Genomic DNA, 23714 nt, shown 5'->3' on the forward strand with positions numbered 1-23714 from the left:
GGAGCCACCCCTCTTCTCTTCTCTCTCTGCGCTCCGCTCCGTCCTCGCCTAGCCTGGAAGGGGCGGCGCCTCGTCCCGCCCCAGAACAATGCCCGCCCCGGCTCGGCCCTCCCCTCGCTTCCCCCACGTGGTCGAGCGCTGGCGATAGACCTTGAGCCTCGCTTCCTGTGTGGCTGTGTGCGCGCGCGGGCCGCGGAGCGCCCGACCCGAGTGGCGACTGCGGCTCCCCCACCCACGCATCCGGCCTGGATCGATCCAGGGGGTGGCGGAAGATTCTAAGCCCACCCCTCCGAGCGCCTGATCGGGTGAGCAGGGGAAAGGGGGTGGGGGTGATTCCTGGTGGCAAACTTGATCCGGAGCGCAAAGTCCCCCTTTACGCACAACCACCACCATCGCCGGCTAGGGGTCCTGGGTGGGGCCCGAGAGGCCTGTACGGGCGGTTATTGCTGCTGCCCTGGGAGGAGAAGGTGGTGGTGGTGCCTAGTGGTCTCTCCTCCCCTCCAGATAAGGTGCCTGTCACTGGGGACGGCACTCCCCCCCCCCCGCAACCAAGAAGCTACACTCACGGGGGAAGTGTGAGCCAGCACGAGCACTGATTTTTGGAGTGATGAATAGTGTCCTGGCTTGCCCCCCCCATCAAGGAAACAATAGAAATACTTAACTAACTGACCAATCACGTCGGTTCTGCTGCCCCAAACACAAGGCCTGCCCCTCCCTCCCGCAACAAAAATCCTGGCTACGCCCATGTGTCCTGGGGTTCTTGAGGCCATGGGGTGTCTGCTAGTATGCAGCTGCTGCTGCAGCAGTGAGGATAAGTGACAAGCAATGTCTGTGGAACTTCTCTTTATGTACTCATTTTACCCTCCTGTTGTCCCCGGAGAGACTCTGCACTTGGATCGCGAGTGAGGATCCTGTGACCTTCCAGATCCTGCCCCCATCGTCTCTGACCACTGGCTGGCATTGCTGCCTGGGGTTGAGAGGACATGGGAGTCCAGCGATATCTGGGCAGCCACAGGTTGCCCACCGCTGATGGGGCCATGTGCAGGTCTGTGGAGGATCTTCAGACTTCTCTGGAGGACCTCATGAAGGAAGCTATAGGACAGGCACCCCCAAACTCGGCCCTCCAGCTGTTTTGGGATTACAGTTCCCAGCATCCCTGACCACTGGGATAATGGGAGTTGTAGTCTCAAAACAGCTGGAGGGCCAAGTTTGGGGATGTCTTCTATAGGATGATCTGCTCCTGACAGCAAGCCTGCAGTCCCCAAACTGTGGGTTGGTTCAAATCAGATGTGTGAGAGCTGTTTACTAGGGCTGTTCTGAGCCCTACCTGGATTGAATCTGTGAACTTTTGCATGTGAAGCTAAGGTGAACTGGGATGTGGCCCTTCCCCAGTTCAGTGTGAGGGGCTGCGCAAAATCCACAGCAACAAGGACATGTCTGTGTATTGATAGCTTTTATATTGTACGCTATGGGATGCGGGTGACGCTGTGGGTTAAACCACACACAGAGCCTAGGACTTGCTGATCAGAAGGTCGGCGGTTCGAATCCCCGCAGCGGGGTGAGCTCCCGTTGCTTGGTCCCTGCTCCTGCCAACCTAGCAGTTCGAAAGCATGTCAAAGTGCAAGTAGATAAATAGGTACCGTTCTGGCGGGAAGGTAAACGATGTTTCCGTGCGCTGCTCTGGTTTGCCAGAATCAGCTTAGTCATGCTGGCCACATGACTCGGAAGCTATGCGCTGGCTCCCTCGGCCAATAAAGCGAGATGATTGCCGCAACCCCAGAGTCGGCTACGACTGGACCTAATGGTCAGGGGTCCCTTTACTTTTACTTTATATTGTATGCTACTTAGAGATTCTTTTAAAACACTAAGCTGATTGTAACAACAACAATTGCAACCAGCTTAATATTATTATTACAATCAGTTTTATTATTATTATTATTATTATTATTATTATTATTATTATTATTATTATATTTCTACCCCGCCCATTTGAGTTGAAACAGTCCAATTCCCCCCCGCACTCCTGTTGCATAGGGGGATGTTAACAGTGCAGATTAAGAGAAATCTCAGGGAAACTGATAGGCCAGAATACCAGCTCTGTGGAAGTAATTTGGAAAGAGTGTCTTCCAGAACAAACCAACAAACAAAAATGTATAAAATTGGGAGATATAAAACCTCAGATACAAGAATGACCATATCTCTCTTTGTTTTGTTTTACTTTTCCTAGCCATGGGAACCCATGAAAACACTTTTGTGAGTATTGAAAAAAGTGTGTGGCTTTCTTCTTGGACCAAAGCAATGACAGAACGTCCTCCTGTGGCACCTTAAAGGAAAGCAAACTCATTTCAGTAGCAGTTTTTGTGGGCTGGATGCCACTTCGGTGCATGCTTGACCCTTGGGGTCCCTTACAGCTCTTCAGATCCATGAACCAAGTCATCCTTTGTGTCAGCAAATGCATCTACTGCGGCCTGTAAACTTGACCCGTCCATCAAAATTTCATCCCACCGATGAAGAGACCTGTTATCTCAAAATGGACCGTCTACCTTCCACCTCACCTCAGGTGGCTTTCCACTCGAGTTTGGAGGTTTTGACGTTTCATATTGTGAGGTTTTCCTCGGAATTCCTGTGGTAATTTTTGACTGTTTTGCAGCCAGAGCAGTGCCGGATTTATGTATAAGCTAAACAAGCTATAGCTTAGGGCTCCACTCTCTTGGCCCTCCCCCCTCAAAAAATTTCACTATTAATATACTACTTCTTAATTGTATTTCAGTTCAACAATTACTTTGATCAAATACATATTTTGTTATGTGAAAATGGCTTTAGATACCTATTAGGTCCATAAATTACCACATTGCATATATTCAACACAAAAAACAGCGACAGTTTGTTGTTGACAAAGGACAGCTGGATATATAAAGGGCCCCATTATCTTCAGTAGCTTAGGGCCTCATCGAACCTAAATCTGGTGTTATCCCCAATTCCCAATTTTTTAGGAAAAGCTGGAGACGGTTTCTAGGAGATAAAAATAGGACTCTTCCTTCTGGGGCAGAAGGTTTTTCATGGAAGCGCCGCCACAGCCAAGAACATCGGGTATAAGGAAGGAGTACCCGTGCCCGGACTGTGGGAGGAATTTTAAACGGAACTCTCACCTTGTCCGACATAAAAGGCTCCACACGGGCGAGAAGCCGTACAAATGCCCGGAGTGTGGGAAAAGCTTCCGGCAGAGCACGGATGTTAACACGCACCGCAGAATCCACACAGGAGAAACGCCCTTTCACTGCAACCAGTGTGGGAAAAGCTTTCGCTACCGGACGGGTCTTGTGAAGCACGTGAGGGGCCACGAGGAAGAGAAAGCGAAGTCCTGCCGGAGTTGCCTGGAATGCGGGAAAATCATCAGCGGCACTTTAGTCTCCGTTGCCAGCCAGACTTCCCCTGCGGTGGGCAGATCCCATAAATGCCCCGACTGTGAGAAAAACAACCAAGAGAGCTCGAATCTTGTTGTGCACGTACCGGGCCGTGCAACGGAAGAAAACTATATGTGTCCCGACTGCGGAGAAGGGTTTTGCCACAGCTTTCAGCTTATTGGACACAGGAACCTTCACGCCAGTGAGGAAATTCTGTATTCATCTGTGTTTGTTTCTGGGTCGTACCACTTTGCTCCAAGGGAGCGCTAAGTGCGCACGCTGTGGGATATGCTTAGCGCATTGCCGCCTCTGATCCTCATGGGCATAGGGTGCATAAACTGGGAGTCCCAGTACAGCGGTACCTCGGTTTAAGAACTATCCTGTTTGCAAATGATTCGGTTTACGAACGTCGCAAAACCGGAAGTAGTGTCCCGGTTTGTGAACTTTACCTTGGTCTAGGAACGGAAGCCGAACCATGGAAGGGCACCGCAGCGGGAGGCCTCATTAGGGAAAGTGCGCCTCAGTTTAAGAATGGTTTCAGTTTAAGAACAGACTTCCAGAATGGATTAAGTTCATAAACCGAGGTACCACTGTGCCTTCCTGTGCCTTTCTTACCTCCAACACCTTGCCTCTTCCACCCCATCTGCTTGTGGGGACGGGACGTGCAAGCTCTATGGCTTTCCATTGCCTCTTCATTGTTTCTTTTTGCCTTGTGGTTCCCTTGTGTTACAGTCTGAATTTTGTGGGATGCCAATGTCAATCCGTTTGACTTCCAGAATTTTCGAAAACCAAGGCGCAGCTTCCGATTGGCTGCAGGAAGCTGCTGCAGCCAATCGGAAGCCCCTGCAACCAATAGGAAGTTGCGTCGGACGTTTGGGTTCCAAAGAACGTTCGCAAACCGGAACACTCACTTCCGGGTTTGTGGCATTCGGGAACCGAAACGTTCGAGTCGCAAGGCGTTTGGGATCCGAGGTACAACTGTACAGTAAAATACAGTATGTAAAAAATAAATGAAGCAAAAAAAGAAAAGAAAAGCCGATTGAAAATCAAATCTAACAATGGCTGTGATTGGAAGAAAAATCACTAAGTGGTCTACCAAGACCACCAGCCATTTTGGAGCGGGGGGGGGGCGAGTTTGGGAACTGATGGATTAAAAGATGTAAATGTTGTTGACCATAATAGTTTTATTACATAATGTATAATGAAATAATGAAGACCTGTATCTCGGCGGTAGAGCATGCAGAAGGCCTCAAGCTCAATCCCTGGCCTCTCCAGGTCAGACTGGGAAGCAGCTGCTAGTCAGTGCAGGCAATACTAACCTAGATGGGCCAGTGGTCTGACTCAATGCAAGGCAGCTTCCTAAATTCCTGCTATAATAATAAATTAATAATAATAAATTTTTATTTATACCTCGCCCTTCCCTGTTCAGGAAACCAGGCTCATGGCGGCTAACAACAAATTTAAAACACTTATTTGATGCAACAAAAAACAGCATAAAATACAGTATGAAACGTTAATAATAAATTCAGAATTCAAAAATCAATTTAGGGGGGAAATCCATCCAATAAACATTAGATGATCACCAGGGCTAACGGGCTAAATTAGTCCTATTTGGGCCAGCAAGGAGACCAGGGGAGAATTAGCTGTGGGATCCCAGAGCGGGTAATCTTCATAAAAATGGGGAGGGGGAGGGGGAGGGAAGGAAGGGGAATAAAAGATCTAGCTAAGTTCAAGTTGAAAGGCAGGCGGAATAGTTCTGTCTTACAGGCCCTGCGGAAGGAAGTTAAATCCTGCAGGGCCCTGGTCTCATGGGGCAGAGCATTCCACCAGGTTGGAGCCATCACTGAAAAGGCCCTGGCCCTGGTGGAGGATAATCTGACTTCCTTAGGGCCCGGGACCTCTAAACTATGGTTATTCATGGACCTTAAGGTCCTCTGCGGGGCATACCAGGAGAGGCGGTCCTGTAAATACGAGGGCCCTAAGCCACAAATGCAATATAACACAATATTAGTAATTTCGTATTATTTTTAAACACCCTTTTGGGTCACCGGCCATTTAGCAACGTGTATTTTCTTAATAGCGGGACGCGGGTGGCGCTGTGGGCTAAAGCCTCAGCGCCTAGGGCTTGCCGATCGAGAGGTCGGCGGTTCGAATCCCCGCGGCGGGGTGCGCTCCCGCTGCTCGGTCCCAGCGCCTGCCCACCTAGCAGTTCGAAAGCACCCCCGGGGGCAAGTAGATAAATAGGTACCGCTTACCAGCGGGAAGGTAAACGGCGTTCCGTGTGCGGCTCTGGCTCGCCAGAGCAGCGTTGTCACGCTGGCCACGTGACCCGGAAGTGTCTTCGGACAGCGCTGGCCCCCGGCCAATAGATGTGAGATGGGCGCACAAACCCCAGAGTCTGTCAAGACTGGCCCGTTCGGGCAGGGGTACCTTTACCTTTACCTTATTTTCTTAATAAAAAGGTTTCTGCACTCCTGAACCAGATATTGAATGGGGAGCCATGCCTAAATGAATCAGCACTTGGTGCAAAATAAATATTTGGTAGTGGTTGTTGTTCAGGATTGCATTTGGTTTTGTTTTTTCAAAAGTTTACCTTTCCCTTTTTCAGCTGCTGCAGCAGTAGCCGTGTCATGTCCACTGATGTGAGCATAACACAGCAGGGTGAACTTTGCCGCTGAATTTTGTGGCTTTCAGAGGAGGAGCAATGGTTGTGTGGTGCTAGGAGTCATCCATCTGGGAGCAGCATCAAGGAAAATCTAGCCTAGCAGAAATCTGGCCCCTCTATAAGAATTGCTCATTTCATCTTGTTATCTTTCCCTGCTTTGTGCCAGGATTTCAGATTCCTAATCCCGGTACTCTCTGCGGCCTGGAGCCGGGCGTGGCGCCTTTGCCCTCGGACCATCAGGATGAGGAGCAGAGGGAGAGTCCAGGAAGCATCTGTAGCGGTGAGGGAATCGAGAGAGCCAGCAGGAGACCCTGCTAGCTGAAGAACTGGGGGCTTCTGAAGGAGATTCTTTGCTTTACATAACTCCCTGTCTTTCCCCCTTGACTCTTAGGCCCTGTCTGCACTACACATTTAGAGCAGTTTTGTTGGCATCCACCTGATAAAACTTTATTCACATTAGCCAATGGCCATAGCAACAATAAAACATTACAGTATATGTAGAAAGGGAAATTGGATATAAGAGCACAATTTAAAGTCCCTTCTTCTCTTTCCATGGTTCATTTTGCATATAATAAATCCCTGCATCTTTTACATAAACTAAACCATTCAGTACCTATTCCATTATTACATCCATCAAAATGAATTTATCTTAATGCTGCCAACATTTTCAAGTGTACACAACTTCCCCACATATATTCGATAAACATTTTCCAATATTCTCTAAACGTATGTTGTTCTCTTATTCTGTATGTTAAGTCTGCAAGCTGCACATATTCTGTCAGCTTAAGTTGCCATTTTTCTATAGGTCCCATATATTGGTATATCACAATGTTTAGCTGGCGATATAACATGATATTGAAAGACAGACATCGCTCAGCTCTAGCAGACAATACGATTTGCCATAAAACAATGAAACCAAAATCACGATATGGACTTCAATCCGTTCTTGGACAATATATCTCCCAGCCCTAGTGCTGAGAGTTGTCAGGAGACTCCCTATTCCCCTCGCGGGTATTACAATTCCCAGAGTTCCCTGGGAAGAAGGACGGTCAAGACTGTTAAGCCACTCTAGCAGTTGTAACTCTGCGAGGGAAATACAGAGCAGCAGGCATGTTTTTAAATGTAATTGCTTTTTAGCACGCTTTAAACTGCTTTTAGGGACACGGGTGGCGCTGTGGGTTAAACCACAGAGCCTAGGACTTGCTGATCAGAAATTCGGCGGTTCGAATCCCTGCGACGGGGTGAGCTCCCGTTGCTTGGTCCCTGCTCCTGCCAACCTAGCAGTTCGAAAGCACGTCAAGTGCAAGTAGATAAATAGGTACCGCCTTGGCGGGAAGGTAAATGGCGTTTCCATGCGCTGCTCTGGTTTGCCAGAAGCAGCTTAGTCATGCTGGCCACATGACCCGGAAGCTGTACGCCGGCTCCCTCGGCCAGTAAAGCGAGATGAGCACCGCAACCCCAGTCGGTCACAACTGGACCTAATGGTCAGGGGTCCCTTTACCTTTACCTAAACTGCTTTTAAGGTGTTGCAACGGTAATTGCTTTTGGAATGTGTTAATCTGTTTTAGAATGTCCTTGCTTTTGTTTTTAAATTTGCGTATCTGTTTGCCATTCTGGGTTCCTTGGGGAGGAAGGGCCTGGGTATAAAGTCAAGGGGAGAATAATCGTGGCTGTCATTTCTTTTGTGACCCTGTGACTTCTGTTCCAGCCTGTGATGATGGTGTGCCCACGGAGCATGAGGAAGAGGACCCCTCATCCCACGAGAGACTTTCTCGGACCTTACTGGGAAGGCTGCAGATCCTGGATCCCCGAAGGAGAGAGGCCTCTAAGGCCAGGCCAGGCTTCTCCAGGGGGCAGTGGAAACGGCCGGCGGCGAGGGGAAGGGAATCGGCAGAGGACGGGAGCGCCGCCTCTCCTGTGTGTGAGCGGTTCCTCCGCTCAGAGAGGAGGCACCTCTGCTTCATGTGCGGGAAGAGGTTCCGGTACGAGTCCCACCTGGTCACTCACGAGCGGATCCACACGGGAGAAAAGCCCTTTGAATGCAGCACCTGCCACAAGAGCTTCCGGGACCGCTCAGACCTGAGCAAGCACCAGAAAACTCACTCGGCGGACAAACCCTACAAGTGTCTCGACTGCGGCAAAACCTTTCACCACCAGTTGACCTTTATTAGGCACCAGAGGCTTCATCCCAGGGAGAGCTCCTCCTGCGATCCGGGCCGGGTGTATTTTGCCATCCTCCCCTCGTACCACGTGGGCGCAGAGATGAGCATTGGGGATGGGACGTAGACCCCCGAGAGCCTTGGCTTTCCTTTTAAAGAAAAAGTAAGTTTCTAGCCCTTAAGGTAGCGAAGGTGGGATTGAAAGCAATGGGGCAAAGGGGGCGGAACCAGAGATATAGGGCCTCAGTGGGTTTCCTGCCAGAGTTCTTAAGAATTCCACATCACTCGTCTCCTTGGTCCAGTATTTTCTTTTGAATGCAAGCAGGGTGTACACACACACACACACACACTGAGAGCCAGTGTGGTGTAGTGGTTAAGAGCGGTAGACTCGTAATCTGGGGTTCGCTTCCCCGCTCCTCCACATGCAGCTGCTGGGTGACCTTGGGCCAGTCACACTTCTCTGAAGTCTCTCAGCCCCACTCACCTTACAGAGTGTTTGTTGTGGGAGAGGAAGGGAAAGGAGAATGTTAGCCGCTTGGAGACTCCTTCGGGTAGTGATAAAGCGGGATATCAAATCCAGATCCAAACACACACACATTGAGAGAGAGAACCTTGTCTATCAATGCTTCAGCTGTAGGAAAAGATTTCAACCCATTTGCATCCGAGTGCTTCTTGGATACTCGAAGCTGTTGAGGTTTTAGAGTACCTTTCCAATGCCCTCTTTCCTTCTCCATCAGCTGAGGAGCCCCCAGGAGGCAAGGCTGTCAGGTCACGAGGCCAGATATGGGGTGGGGGAAACCCTAAGCGCCTAGCAAGGGTGGCTGGGGCAACCCAGCCAGATGGGAGGCATATAAATAATAAAATGATGACGATGAATTTCAGTAGGGACAAATGTAAGGTTCTGCACTTAGGCAGGAAGAACCAGCTGCACAAATATAATATGGGGGACACCTGGCTTACTAGCAGTACATGTGAGACGGATTTCGGAGTCTCGGTGGACCACAAGCTTAACACGAGTCAACAGTGTGATGCAGCAGCAAGAAAAGATAATGCTATTCTGGAACGCCCTCCCACCAGATGTCAAAGAGATAAACAGCTACCTGACATTTAGAAGACATCTGAAGGCAGCCCTGTTCAGGGAAGTTTTTAATGTGTGACATTTTAATGTATTTTTCATCTTTGTTGGAAGCCACCCAGAGTGGCTGGGGAAACCCAGCCAGATGGGCGGGGTACAAATAATAAATTATTATTATTATATAGGCTGATCTGTATAGTGTCCAGATCAAGGGAAGTCATAGTACCACTCTATTCTGCCTAAGTCAGACCACACTTAGAATCATAGAATAGAATCATAGAGTTGGAAGAGACCACAAGGGCCATCGAGTCCAACCCCCTGCCAAGCAGGAAACACCATCACTTGGAATACTGTGTCCAATTCTGGGCACCACAATTTAAGAAGGATGTTGAAAAGCTGGAACGTGAGCAGAGGAGGGTGAACAAGATGATCAAAGGTCTGGAAACTAAGCCTTATGAGGAGCTGGGAATGTTTAGCCTGGAAAAGAGGAGACTGAGAGGAGATATGATCTTCAAATATCTTAAGGGCTGTCACATGGAGGAGGCAGCATGCTTGTCTTCTTCTGCTCTGGAGAGTAGGATTCGAACCAGTGGCTTGAAGTTGCAAGAAAGGAGATTCTGACTAAACATTTGACTTCCAAAGCGTTCAGAAACCAAGGTGCGGCTTCCGATTGGCTGCAGGAAGCTTCTGCAGCCAATCAGAAGCCGCGTCGGATGTTCGGCTTCCAAAGAACGTTCACAAACCAAAACATTCACTTCTGGGTTTGCGGCGTTCGGGAGCCAAAACGTCCAGGTACCAAGGTGTTCGGGATCCAAGGTACGACTTTATTTGATATGCCAATGCTATCTCACGCTTCTTTCAGTATCACTAAAAGGTATTTGTATTGAGGCTATGGCAATATGTATGTTAGTTTCGGTTTTGATTGCTTGAGGAGGATCCCAGTTTCTGAGATCCCCAGTCCCTCTGGGACTGAGTCTCCCTGCATAAGCCTTGTGTTCATCATCTGAGACCCCTTCTACGAGTGCCCCCTTTGAGGGAGGGGCAGATTGTGGCATCACGAGAACAGGCCTTTTCAGTGGTGGCTCCCCACCTGAGGAATGCTCTTGCCAGAGAGATGCGTCTGCCACTGTTAACAGCTTTTAGGTGCTAGGTAAAGACGTTCCTGTTTATCCTCGCCTTTGGCTCTCGGTTGAGTGTCATGTGATTTGTTGATACCCCAGCCTCTGTCAGTGACCATCTTTTAGTAGAGTGGAGCAGCACCCACCCATTTTTATGTTGTTTCAGGATGAGCACTTTTAGTAATGTTATTTTATGTTTCTGATGTTCTTTTAAATGTTGTCGTCTGTATCCTTTTATAATTGAAGTGAGGGGAAAATAAATGCAATACATAACTAATGGGCTCAGCTTGATAGATGAAATGATCTCATCTGTTCTTCTCCTGCACATAGAATCATAGAATTGTAGAGTTGGAAGGGACCCCTGAGGGTCATCTAGTCCAACCCCCTGCAATGTAGGAATCTAGTTCCCCAACGTGGGTCTCGAACCCACAGCCCTGAGATTAAGAGTCTCATGCTTTACCGACTGAGCTATTGAAACACGGGGGTGCCTGAGGGGAGGCAGAGAAAGCCCTGTTGTGCTGGCAGAAGCCCTTGTGTGGGCGTTCACTAGCAGAACTCATTACTGTGGTACCTCAGGTTACATACGCTTCAGGTTACAGACTCCACTAACCCAGAAATAGTGCTTCAGGTTAAGAACTTTGCTTCAGGATGAGAACAGAAATCGTGATCCGGCGGTGCAGCGGCAGCAGGAGGCCCCATTAGCTAAAAGTGGTGCTTCAAGTTAAGAACAGTTTCAGGTTAAGAACAGACCTCCAGAACAAATTAAGTACTTAACCCGAGGTTGAATCCCGCTCTAAAATAATAAAAATATTTAAAGCACATTCCTAACCTTTGTGGATTAAGGTAAGAGTGGGGGATTTATTATTATATTATAATACGGGGGGATAATATTCTGGAATTATAGAGTTCAGTCATATGCCTTATGGGAAATGATATTTTGAATTTGAACCTGAATGGTATCATTTTATAAAAAACAAGTGTTTTTTTTACTCAGCTACCATGCTGTCCTTTCTCAGCCCCCAAAGGCTCGAGTCATTTGTGGTTGTTCTCGTTTTGGCCTTGCAGGTGACAATGTGGGAAGTGTAAAGAAGGCGGAAAGCTTTCTATGGAGTGAATGGCCTGTGCTTTCACATAAAAACTTGGATGCTGTTGAAGAGATTTAAGAAATCACGTTCCAAGACCTGCAAAATGGGGTGGGGGCGAGAGACCACGTAAGCCACGGAGCTTTGCCACAGAGCAAGACATCTTGCAGGAAGAGGAGGAGTCAGTCGCCTGCCGGAGATTTGATTGAAACCACGTTCCGGTTTAGAAGCCAAGAAACCACAAATTGCTGGAAAGGTTTAAAGCGATACTCGTGCACCGTTGTGCGTCAAAGATTGTACGCTCTGGAGGAGTCCAGCCAAAGCACAAATTCTAGGAACATTTTTTTAATGCAAGTTTAAAGGCTAAGCTGCAAATAATCCCTAGAATGGCAAAATCAGACCATTTCACTGCCCTTCTGGAAAGTATGCTGTGGAAGAGAACTTGTTCTGTCAGACCTTCTTTGCTGTTCCTTCTGCAGGGTTTCCCCTCTTCCAATGTGCAAGCCTTGATTTATGTCAGAGAAGCCATGGCGGAGCAGGAACCCTTTTGATAAGAAAAGTTTCACATACAATAGGAGAAAGCTTACAAATGCCCAGAGTGAGGAAATACTGTGTTGCCAAATCCTACTATTATAAAGTTACACTGTCAAGTTGCTTTGAGATTTTTGGGGCAAGAATTCATAGAATCATAGAGTTGGAAGAGACCACAGGGGCCATCGAGTCCAACCCCCTGCCAAGCAGGAAACACCATCAGAGCACTCCTGACATATGGCTGTCAAGCCTCTGCTTAAAGACCTCCAAAGAAGGAGACTCCACCACACACCTTGGCAGCAAATTCCACTGTTGAACAGCTCTTACTGTCAGGAAGTTCTTCCTAATGTTTAGGTGGAATCTTCTTTCTTGTAGTTTGGATTTGCGGCTCCCAGGTGTTTTTTCTTCAGAAACGGGTCCAAGTGGCTCTTTTTGTCTTAAAGGTTACAGACCCCTGATATATTTGAGCATGGCTATCATATCACCCCTTAACCTCCTCTTCTCCAGGCTAAACATGCCCAGCTCCCTTAGCCGTTCCTCATAACGCATCGTTTCCAGGCCTTTGACCATTTTGGTTGCCCTCCTCTGGACACGTTCCAGTTTGTCAGTGTCCTTCTTGAACTGTGGTGCCCAGAACTGGACACAGTACTCCAGGTGAGGTCTGACCAGAGCAGAATACAGTGGCACTATTACTTCCCTTGATCTAGATGCTATACTCCTATTGATGCAGCCCAGAATTGCATTGGCTTTTTAAGCTGCCGCGTCACACTGTTGGCTCATGTCAAGTTTGTGGTCAACCAAGACTCCTAGATCCTTTTCACATGTACTGCTCTCAAGCCAGGTGTCACCCATCTTGTATTTGTGCCTCTCATTTTTTTTGCCCAAGTGCAATACTTTACATTTCTCCCTGTTAAAATTCATCTTGTTTGTTTTTGCCCAGTTCTCTAATCTGTCAAGGTCATTTTGAAGTGTGATCCTGTCCTCTGGGGTGTTAGCCACCCCTCCCAGTTTGGTGTCATCTGCAAATTTGATCAGGATGCCCTTGATTGTAACAAATAATAGTCAATGGCGCTGTGGTCTAAACCACTGATCCTCTTGGGCTTGCCGATCAGAAGGTTGGTGGTTCAAATCCCCACGACGGGGTGAGCTCCCGTTGCTCGGTCCCTGCGCCTGCCAACCTAGCAGTTCGAAAGCAAAAAAGTGCAAGTAGATAAATAGGTACCGCTCCGGCGGGAAGGTAAACGGCATTTCCGTGCGCTGCTCTGGTTTCGGTGCTCCGTTGTGCCAGAAGCGGCTTAGTCATGCTGGCCATATGACCCGGAAAAACTGTCTGCGGAAAAACGCCAGCTCCCTCGGCCTGTAAAGCGAGATGAGTCATATGTGACTGGACTTAACCCCAGAGTCGTCTGTGACTGGACTTAACTGTCAGGGGTCCTTTACCTTTTTTTTTATAAGAGGGAAACCAGAAGTGTGGTTGTACAGTATGCTAGAAGGAATTTGCTTTTGAGGGCCCCTGGCTTCCCACAGGATCCCTCTGGATGAAGGACTTACGTTCCTACTTTTTTTTCTAGACTACCTGGCAATATTATAGACACTTGTTCATTCAGAGGTTTATAAGCAGAGGCTGGTTGGTTGCCTATCATGGATGATGCAGCCCAGGTGTTTGTGTGTGGGGAAACCTTTGGCCCTCTGGATGCTGCTGAACTACAACTCCCATCATCCCTGGCCATTGGCTGTGCTTCTTGGGGCAGATGGGAGTTGTAGTTCATCAGCATCTGGAAGGCCAGAGGTTTCCCACGCCTGCTATAGCAGGTGGATTTCCTTTATTGGCATGGCAGGGTCAAATACAGAGTCTTTTGAGGTCCATTCCAATGCTATGATTGCAGCATTTGGGACTTTTTAGTTTAGGGGAAATAGGAGTAAGAGACAAGAAGACAGATGTCTATAAAAGTATGCATAGGAAGGAGAAAGTGCGTCGATACAAGTTTTTCTCCCGTTCTCTCTCATAGCACTAGAACTAGTGCACATCCAGTGTAACTTGAGTGTTGGAAGATTCAGTACTTATTCACACAGCAGCACCTAGTAAAATGATGGAATTTGCTTCTGCAGTGATGGCCGCCATCTTGGATGGCCTTAAAAGAGGATTGGACAAATTCAGGGACGACAAGGCAAACAATGGCTACTGACTCTGATGGCTATTCTCTGCCTCTGCTTCTGAAGAGCGATTGCTGGAAACTGGAGGAGGGGAGAGTGGCTGTTGCGCTCAGATCCTGCTTGCCGGTTTCCCACAGCCATCTGTTTGGCCACTGTGAGAACAGGATGCTGGTCTAGATGGGCCACTGGCCTGATCCAGTCAGCTCTTCTCACATTCTTATGATTCTGTGACATCATTTGTCAGGAACGAGCCAGCGCCAAGAGAAAGTTTGCAGCCAACTGCAGAAAGCAGCCAGGAACAGAAAGGCTTAGGTGAAAGTCAGGCGGGGAGACAGCTGCAGACTTCGGCTCTTCCACACCTTGATGGGCAGGGTGATAAGGCAGTAGCTGAGAGCAGGCTAGAACACAGCTAAAGCTCACAGTAAGCACAAATAGGAGCGAATAGATTCAGAGACAGCCTCTCAGAACAAGAAGAGGGTGGGGCTGATTCACTAAGTCCGAGGAGTCGGCAAATGGGAGGGCTGCTAGACAGGAAGCAAAACAAGAGACGGAAAGGTCGTAAGTTCAGTATCTTCTGTTGACGCCGGAAGGAGTCTTCAGAAGGGTCATCTTGAATAATGATGCCAGAGGCTTTGTCGGAGCCGTCCGGAGCAGTTTGTTTTTGCAATAAATCCTCCTTTTTAATTACCTACGCTTATTGTGTTATCAAGCTGGGAACCTGGACTCCTGACATCATTGCTTATAAAAATAGCCAACCAGACTGAGGTCCACCAGCGATGCAGTGGCCAAGCTCACGCAACCAGCATCTTTTCCAGCCCTATGGCATGCAGCATACATGTGTTCCTTGAGACTGGGAGGAAGACCAGGCTGCTAAGTTGCAAGTGAGCGGGCTACTTATTTGTCCAAACCTGTGGCTGCGAGTTGCATCCAGCGTTAACCTGTTCACTAGTGCAAGGGCACGCTTAATGTTGTGCAAAAGAGGAATCCGACGCTACAGTTTTGCTAGCGGAAACTCTCTGCACAATCTGGTTTTGCTATCCGTTGCACAACAAAGTCACCACTTCTTGTGTATTCTGTAGGCGCAAAACATTTCGCCGGTGGAACTGCTATACTGCCAAGAGACTTTTGACTTTGTGCTGCATAAGAAGACACAACCCTGTGTGTCCAGCACAGCCGCAACACATCAAAGGGCAGGGGGCAGGAGTGAAATGGATAAAGCCCAGAGGAGCATCTCTGGGGATTCAGTCAGTGTGTGCAGGGACTAAAAGAATTTATGCTTCCTTACCCCTCAAATAAAAAGTACTGATTCTGGGGCTGCAAAGAACCTTCTGGATTTTGCAGCCAAGGTAGCATTTTCTGCTTCAAGGCTGGCCAGAGAAAAAAGTGAGTAAAGGTCTCTTTGCTATGTTATACAACTCCGGAGGCAAGAAACAATGTGAATAAAAGTGTAGAGGGTCTCATAAATCCAAATTCTGCATAGGATACTGTTTTTGCAGAAGGTAAAAAAGGCATGTGTCGGCTTGCTGGAAGATGGAGTTCTCTATCATTGAGCTTCCATCTGGTCATATCCTGTGTTGTTTTTTCTTTTGTGACCAGACACTGAGGACAAACAAAAAAGGGAGAGTAAAATGATGAAATGTGATTGTTTGTTTGTTTGTTTGTTTGTTTGTTTGTTTGTTTAGTTGCTTTTTTCTCTTGCTCTTCTTTTTTATCCCGGAGACTTACTGGACTCTTAAAACTTAGCAATTAAAATCATTTGATGATTGCAAAGATTCCTTGGTTCATAGTATTTGTGGTGCTTTTCCATCAGCCAGCTACAGGATTCCAGTTTAATCAAATGAAAGCATAACTGACTCTTAACTGAACAGGGAACACGTTACGTCAAAGATACCAATAGTTAACAGTAAGGTCCGGTACTGGCTTATATGCATTACATGAAAAAATGGCATTTCTATGAATTTAAGGAGAACTGGGTCAGGAATAAAAAGCAAATACAGTGGTGCCTCGCAAGACGAAATTAATTCGTTCCCCGAGTTTTTTCGTCTTGCGAGTTTTTCCGTCTTGCGAAGCACGGTTTCAGTTTTTTCAAAAAAATCTTCGAAAACCTCAAAAAAGGCTACCACACTGTGTGCTATGAGTTGCTCCCCGAAGTCAAGTCGCAACTGCACCTCTTCAAGCAATGCACCCTGTATTACTGTAACGGTTTTAAGAAAAAGGAAACAAACTTGCAAGACGTTTCCGTCTTGCGAAGCAAGCCCATAGGGAAATTTGTCTCGCGAGGCAACTCAAAAAACGTAAAACTCTTTCGTCTTGCGAGTTTTTCGTCTTGAGAGGCATTCGTCTTGCGAGGTACCACTGTATTCAAAAGAAGTAGTAGACTACCTTCGCCTCCAAACTTGCCAAGGTAACAACAACAACAGCATGCTATCCACTCTGACCCAACAGAACAACAGTCCAAGAATAAAATAGATTCTTAGGATTCAAATCACTTCTCCCTTCTCTCAAAGGAAGGGCCAGTGGTCTTTGGCAAGACAATAAACACCTCATCCTTCCCTGACATGGTGTTGACTAGGCCATAAAGCAACACTCGGATACCATAAGCCCTTTGTACTGAGCAAAAATTACGTGATGTTCCAGAATTCTGGCCTGAATGGGACAGAAGGGCAAATTCTCTCCTGTTTATTTGGAATGCAGGAGGTGGAAGCAGGCAGGGCAGAATCTTCCAAGGGTCTCTTTGGTGCCACAGTTAGAGCTTTCACCCCATCCAGTTGCCCCATCGTCAGGAAAAATAGAGGACCTGTCTCCACATTTATTTTGTCGCAGGAAACCCCCCCCCCCATCATTCAGTTTGTACAAACTTCACACACTCATACACTACATACGCTACGCTTCTGTTATAAATTCATAGAAAAATCAATAATACATCGGATCTGCACTGTTGCACTTTTATTTTACTCCATGAAGGAAGGACAACAAAATGGGGACGGTTTGATACAGGGCAGCCATAATCCCTTGATCATACCAGCACATGCGCAGGAGCCCTGCCCAGTTGCTATGCCAACCCTGATGGTCCTAGACAGAAGACCATCAAGATCACAAAGAACTTGCATGTGGGAGTGGATTCAGCACGAATGGAACAAAGGACAATGACCAGCTCTTCCCTCTGGGGGCAGGAAACTGCAAGCTCCCCTTTGTCACCTGGAAAGTACTCATGGGGAGGGGGAAAGGAGGAACCAGCCAGGTGACAGGACACTCAGGTTACCACCACAACTCCTCCCTCAACCCCTCCTTAGAGAGCCAGTGTGGTGTAGTGGTTAAGAGCGGTGGACTCGTAATCTGGGGAACCGGGTTCACGTCTCCGCTCCTCCACATGCAGCTGCTGGGTGACCTTGGGCCAGTCACACTTCTCTGAGGTCTCTCAGCCCCACTCACCTCACAGAGTGTTTGTTGTGGGGGAGGAAGGGAAAGGAGAATGTTCGCCGCTTTGAGACTCCTGAAGGGGAGTGAAAGGCGGGATATCAAATCCAAACTCCTCTTCTTCCTTTTTGTGATGTAGTTGTGATGTAGTCTTAGGGGTGTAGTTTGGGTGATTAGTAACTAATTAAAGTTGGGGTCTTGTTTTGTTCTGGGCTTCCATTTTGCTTCGTCTTGTTGCGGGTGGGAGTCCTGCCATGACAGTATCCAATAAAGGCCAAGCCTACAGGCTGCTGTTTTGCTCCAAGTTATCCTGGTTGGTGTCTTTGTTTTTGTCCAGGGGAGCCCTCGGATTTTTCAAAGTTCTGTGGCAGGAAGAATGTGCTCAGGAAAGTTTGGCCTGTACCTTTTTAGCTCCCACAGCGTTGAGCCTGGGCCCTGGCTCAGTCATGGCTTCCTGAAAGCAAGCTTTGGTTCACACCATTGGGTTTCCTCCATCTGTACAGCACCCTCGAACTATTGGAGGTCCCCCCACACACACTTCGGCTTGTGCTATCTGCTTGTGTGGCAGCACCTCAGTAAAACCACTTTTCACATGTTTATAGCGGAGTATTTCCCTGGAGACAGGCGACAAGAACAGTAGCTGTAGTCAAATTCCTCAGTCAAGAGTTTCTTTATTGCTTGACTGGTTGCACAAACATTTCTATTGCAAATATATACAAACTACAGTGGTGCCCCGCAAGACGAACGCCTCGCGAGATGAAAAACTCGCAAAATGAAAGGTTTTTTCATTTTTGAGTTGCTTCGCAAGATGAATTTCCCTATGGGCTTGCTTCTCAAAACGAAGCTTGCCCTGCAAGCTCCCGGGACAGCGGGAAGCGCAGCGCGTCTTCCCCGCTGTCCCCGGACCTCTTTTGAAGCAAGGGGCGGCGGGGAGAAGCGCTGCGCTTCCTGCTGTCCCCGGACCTCTTTTGAAGCAAGGGGCGGCGCGAAGATCGCTTCTCCCTGTTGCCAGCCCCGCAAGCTCCGGGGACAGAGGGGAAGGCGCAGCGCCTTCCCCTCTCTCCCCGGACCCCATTTGAACCAAGGGGCGACAAGGGGGAGAAGCGATCTCCTCTCCGCCCCTTGCTTCAAAAGAGGGGACAGAGTGGCGCTTCCCCTCTGTCCCCAGACGGTCTCCATAGGAACGCATTGATTGATTTTCAATGCATTCCTATGGGAAACCGTGCTTCGCAAGACGAAAAACTCGCAAGAAGAAAAAACTTGCGGAACGAATTAATTTCGTCTTGCGAGGCACCACTGTAGTTACATTCTTTCTACCTCTCTCCAGCACGGTATAAACTCATCATGTGTGTGTGTGTGCTTTCTTCTTGACGAAGTTGCAGCCAGCAACTTCCTTTTATTTGCACCTCCAGCTGACACCAATCAAGCCATGACTGCCACTCCCACACACTAAAGAAAATTCTGGAACTCTATTTAAAGCTCAAAGGAATTTTGATCTGTTTCTTGAAGGATGTTCTCCTAACCTGGAAAATAATTGCAAAAAGAAAAGGGAAGCCAAAGCCAGCTTGAAAACAGCTTGGCGTTAGACCTGCTTGATGTTTTCTACATTTGTGGAGCCACCACCAGAAAAGCCCTGGCCTGGGCGCCTGGCAGAGTATGGTAGAGAACATACGCAAAGAGTTTGGCAGAGGTAAGTGGAAACAATGGCAGCTGGGCCTTTAGGGTAAATGGGGTATCAGAGTTTTTAGGGGCTAACCAGGCTGGGATAGTTCGGATAGCAGGCTTGTTGGTTTTTGAATGTCTGACGTAGATTTTTCAATTTTGTTGTTCTGTATGGGACAATGACAATAAAGATTATCGGATCGTAACCTCAGTGTGCCCTCAGCCATCCTCCTGCTTTCTTACTTGCTACCAGCTTACGACTCACTATATCACCCCAGGAGGTGGTAGCAGTGCCTTGACCACTTCCTCCTCCTTAGTTCCAGTAGGTAGGATGGAGACTTTCCCATCCCACGAATCCGGTTTGTGGACCAGAAAAGCGAAGTCACCCTTTCATAATAAAAAAATTCCTTCCAGTAGCACCTTAAAGACCAACTAAGTTAGTTCTTGGTATGAGCTTTTGTGTGCATGCACACTTCTTCAGATACACTTCTTTGTGTGTATCTGAAGAAGTGTGCATGCACACGAAAGCTCATACCAAGAACTAACTTAGTTGGTCTTTAAGGTGCTACTGGAAGGAATTTTTTTATTTTGACTATGGCAGACCAAGACGGCTACCTATCTGTAACTCACCCTTTCATGTGCATCAAGACTCACATCTTTATTATTATTATTATTATTATTATTATTATTATTATTTCATTTTCCTGGAGCTCTGCCCACCCCAAATCCTGGGAACAGGCATGGGTGTAGCCAGCACAGGAGCTAACTCCTTGGGGCGTGGCGGCTTCGACCCACCCCAATAAATATTTGAGAATGGCATTGTCATTGAAACGGTGTGCATGCACCACACCATGTGATTGATTATGTGGGGCGCGGCTTACCTGCACCCCCCCAATATTTTATTCAAGTTGGTACCCTCTGGTAGCCAGGCTTTATGTTAGTGGGGGGCATAACCTCCGTTATTTTGTATCGATTTACTTTATTTAGGGGGGGCCCTGCCCTTGCTTGCCCCCCTTGGCTACACCCATGGGGACGGGGGCGGAGGGGTGGGGGCTGGTGAAGAGAAACCCCAGTGCCGAAAGTTGCCGCGGCCACCAGAGGCCTCTCGCTTTAAGCTCGCCGAGCCTAGAGGAAGCTGCTCTTCTCTTCCTCCTCTGCTCAGGAACATCCTGGCTCCGAGTGGGCCACGCCGGCGCCGTCTGCAGCGCCGCTTTCTCCTCCGAGGGAGCCTGCAGGCAGAGAGGCAGCCGCCGGGGCGCGCTGCGCTGCCTCCGCCCTCCTCCTCCTCTCGGAGCCCGACCGGAGTGGGAACTGACGCGCCCCAGCCATTGTCGAGCGGGATAGGCGGGAGGAGGGGAGGGGGTGCGAGGAGGCTCTTGCGGGAACAATCCCGGGTGAGTGAGACAGATGCCAGGAAGAAGCGCGGGGGGGCAGCGCGATCCGGGATGAAAGTTGCGGGTGGCGCTGGGGATGCGCGCACGCTTGCGCTTGCAAAGGATGGAATTGGCACGCGTTGCGCGCGGAGGAGAGGGGCGCAGGAGAGCAAGGGAGATGGTTTTCTTTTGTGATTATTTCCACACTAGAGGGGTGGGGCTACTACTGGCCAAGAGGGCTATGTTGCACATCCAGTGTTGGAGGCAGTACGCTCTGCTATCGAACATTGGGGAGAGCAAGGGTGCAGTCTGGTCCTACTTAAGGGTTTTGCACAGGCATCTGGTTAGTAGATAGATGGCTGGGTAGTTTGCAGTAGATCCGGGTGGGTTTCTGACACCCCACTGTTCAGCAACAGTAGCAGCAAAATAACTCTCCCCACCAAAATTAGGCTGCTGAAATGAAGAAAGCAAAGCAGGAGAGAACTTCTGTATGAAGAGTGTGTGGGCAAAATTCAGCTTTGGTACAGTGTTGTTGTTGTTTAGTCGTTTAGTCGAGTCCGACTCTTCATGACAGTGGCGTAGCGTGGGTTGTCAGCACCCGGGGCAAGGCAAGTAATTTGCGCCCCCTAACCCTAACCCCCAGATGTTGCGCCTGGTGCGGCCGGCCCCCCTGCACCCCCCACACTACGCCACTGCTTCGTGACCCCCTGGACCAGAGCACACCAGGCACTCCGATCTTCCACTGCCTCCCGCAGTTTGGTCAAACTCATGCTGGTAGCTTCGAGAACACTGACCAACCATCTCGTCCTCTGTCGTCCCCTTCTCCTTGTGCCCTCCATCTTTCCCAACATCAGGTTCTTTTCCAGGGAGTCTTCTCTTCTCATGAGGTGACCAAAGTATTGGAGCCTCAGCTTCAGGATCTGTCCTTCCAGTGAGCCCTCAGGGCTGATTTCCTTCAGAATGGAGAGGTTTGTTCTTCCTGCAGTCCACGGGACTCTCAAGAGTCCCATGGGCTGCAAGAAGACTCTGCCAAGAGTCTCCTCCAGCACCACTTGGGTACAGTACTGAGATTTAATTCCTAGGCGCAGAATGTGCTCAGAGATACCCCTGTTCTTTAATTCTAAGGATGTGTTAGAATTATATATTCTAGTAGCTCTGGTTGATAGATACTGTTCTAGTTTAAAACAAGTCTGGATTCTCTTTTCTTTCAGCCACTGAATAGAAAATGGAGGAGACTTTTCAGAAGGAAAGTCCTGAACAGGTGAAACTGCATAAGGCAGCAGCAGAAATATCCCCGTGGAGTTGTTGCCAAGTAGATGATGATTCTGAAAATCAACAGGGGCCAGAAACACAAGCGAACAAGTGCTCTGAATCGGAAAGACAGAAGTGTTTCCCTTCCCAAGGACACTCCAAGGAAGCAAGAAAGCTGCCTGTTCAACAAAGAAATCGGATGTCAAAGAAACAGCACCCTTGCCCTGACTGTGGGAAAGTCTTCAACAGGACCTCAGCCCTCAACGCGCATCAGAGAGTCCACACGGGGGAGAAGCCCTACAAGTGTGCAGAGTGTGGGAAGAGCTTCAGTAAGAGTTCGCACCTCATTGCTCATCAGAGAATCCACACAGGCGAAAGGCCGTACACCTGTATGACTTGTGGGAAAAGCTTCAACCACTCCTCACATGTCATTACCCACCAGAGAACCCACACAGGGGAGAAACTCTATAAATGCCTCGAGTGTGGGAAAAACTTCCGGTACAGCTCCGATCTCATCAGGCACCAGATTGAGCACGCGGGAGAAAAACCTTACCAGTGCTCCGACTGTGGGAAGTGCTTCAACCGGAGCTCAAACCTCCTCATTCACCAGAGAATACACACGGGTGAGAAACCCTACAAGTGCCTCGAGTGCGGGAGGAGCTTCAGCTACAGCTCCGTCCTCATCAAGCACCAAAAAGTACACACCTCCGAGAAGCCTTATAAATGTCCTGACTGTGGGGAAGGTTTTCACGTGAACGCAAGTCTCCTCACACACCAGAGAGTTCACACAGGAGAGAAACACTACTCATGCTCGCAGTGTGGGAAAAGTTTCCGATGGATCTCGCACCTTACCAGGCATCAGAAGATCCACACAGCGGCGAAACCTGTTTAAACGCTCGGAACACTGGGAAATCATCCGTGTGTGCTCAGATCTTAAGTTGGAGTATACTTTTGTTTAGTGTATTCTTCCATTATCATTCCTTTGATCTCTTGTCTAATTTTACAGTGTAAGACACTTGGGGGAAGGATTTTTTTTCCATATTATTCTTTTGTATTTGTTTGTTTGTGTGTGTGCACACACACATATGAAAATATCACTGTATCAGTAATAAAACACTTAAATCCAACAGCTGACTTTTGATGGCTCAATATAAGCCAGGGCGAACCATATTTGTATTTATTTAGTTATTTATTTGAAAAAAATGTTTGCATTTTATATTTGTTACCTTCCTGAGCCGAAGAGATTGACTCAAATAAATACCATAGGTGCTACCTCCTACTCCTCCTCTGTGCTGTTGTCCTGGTGCCCTTCTGCTTAACAAATAGGACCTGCAAGCTAAGGGAAATAGGATGCAACTCTGGAATGTCTTTTGTAAGTCTCCCATTGTAAGACCTCTTCCCCAAACTTTGGAGAGTTGCTCAGGGAGCTCTCAGAAAAAGCACTTCCACAGGCCTGCTTCCTGAAATGCCGGAGACATACATTGGTTCCCAATATGTTTCCGAGCATAATTCAAAGTGTTGGCGCTGACCTTTAAAGCCCTAAACGGCCTGGGCTCAGTATACCTGAAGGAGCGTCTCCACCCCCATCATTCTACCCAGACACTGAGGTCCAGCTCTGAGGGCCTTCTGGTGGTTCACTCAATGCGAGAAGTGAAGCTATAGGGGATCAGGCAGAGGGCCACCTTGGTAGTGGCGCCCGCCCTGTAGAACGCCCTCCCACCAGATGTCAAGGAAATGAGCAACTATGTAACCTTTAGAAGACATCTGAAGGCAGCCCTGTTTAGGGAAGTTTTTAGTGTGTGTTTTATTAGGCTTTTATATAT

General features: G+C 48.3%; 2 protein-coding genes and 1 long non-coding RNA gene across 4 annotated transcripts in view; 2 read left to right on the plus strand and 1 right to left on the minus strand.

Moving 5' to 3' along the window:
• The window catches only part of LOC309525534, a 116909-nt gene extending 106166 nt beyond the window's left edge, over positions 1-10743 (minus strand). Inside the window, exon 1 of the long non-coding RNA XR_014216391.1 lies at positions 8819-10743. This is a non-coding gene — a long non-coding RNA (uncharacterized lncRNA). The remainder of the gene's footprint in view (positions 1-8818) is intronic.
• On the plus strand, positions 174-15958 carry LOC309525024 (uncharacterized protein). Of its 2 annotated transcripts, XM_082210358.1 has the most exons (5): positions 174-305; positions 2228-3606; positions 6236-6349; positions 7778-8391; positions 15268-15958. In XM_082210358.1, exons 2-4 carry the CDS (start codon positions 3060-3062, stop codon positions 8353-8355), a joined length of 1239 nt encoding a protein of 412 aa, XP_082066484.1. In that variant the 5' UTR covers positions 174-305; positions 2228-3059; the 3' UTR covers positions 8356-8391; positions 15268-15958. The 2 variants fall into 2 exon arrangements, with proteins under 2 accessions (XP_082066484.1, XP_082066483.1); XM_082210357.1 differs by lacking the exon at positions 15268-15958 and having other exon boundaries at positions 175-305; positions 7778-10694.
• Positions 15959-20355: 4397 nt separating this feature from the next.
• On the plus strand, positions 20356-23258 carry LOC309525144 (uncharacterized protein). Its single transcript, XM_082210592.1, has 2 exons — positions 20356-20661; positions 21852-23258. Exon 2 carries the CDS (start codon positions 21866-21868, stop codon positions 22781-22783), a length of 918 nt encoding a protein of 305 aa, XP_082066718.1. The 5' UTR covers positions 20356-20661; positions 21852-21865; the 3' UTR covers positions 22784-23258.
• The last annotated feature ends 456 nt before the right edge of the window (positions 23259-23714 follow it).

The sequence above is a fragment of the Podarcis vaucheri genome, assembly GCF_965113315.1.
Source record: "Podarcis vaucheri genome assembly, chromosome: 2".
Taxonomy (NCBI): domain Eukaryota; kingdom Metazoa; phylum Chordata; class Lepidosauria; order Squamata; family Lacertidae; genus Podarcis; species Podarcis vaucheri.

Bases quoted from the DNA above. Each gene is read 5' to 3' on its own strand.
- LOC309525024 (XM_082210358.1), top strand. From the start codon at position 3,060: ATGGAAGCGCCGCCACAGCCAAGAACATCGGGTATAAGGAAGGAGTAC. The intron at 3,607-6,235 runs GTGAGGAAATTC...GCTTTGTGCCAG, and splicing joins ACACAGGAACCTTCACGCCA to GATTTCAGATTCCTAATCCC. The intron at 6,350-7,777 runs GTGAGGGAATCG...CTTCTGTTCCAG, and splicing joins TCCAGGAAGCATCTGTAGCG to CCTGTGATGATGGTGTGCCC.
- LOC309525144 (XM_082210592.1), top strand. From the start codon at position 21,866: ATGGAGGAGACTTTTCAGAAGGAAAGTCCTGAACAGGTGAAACTGCAT.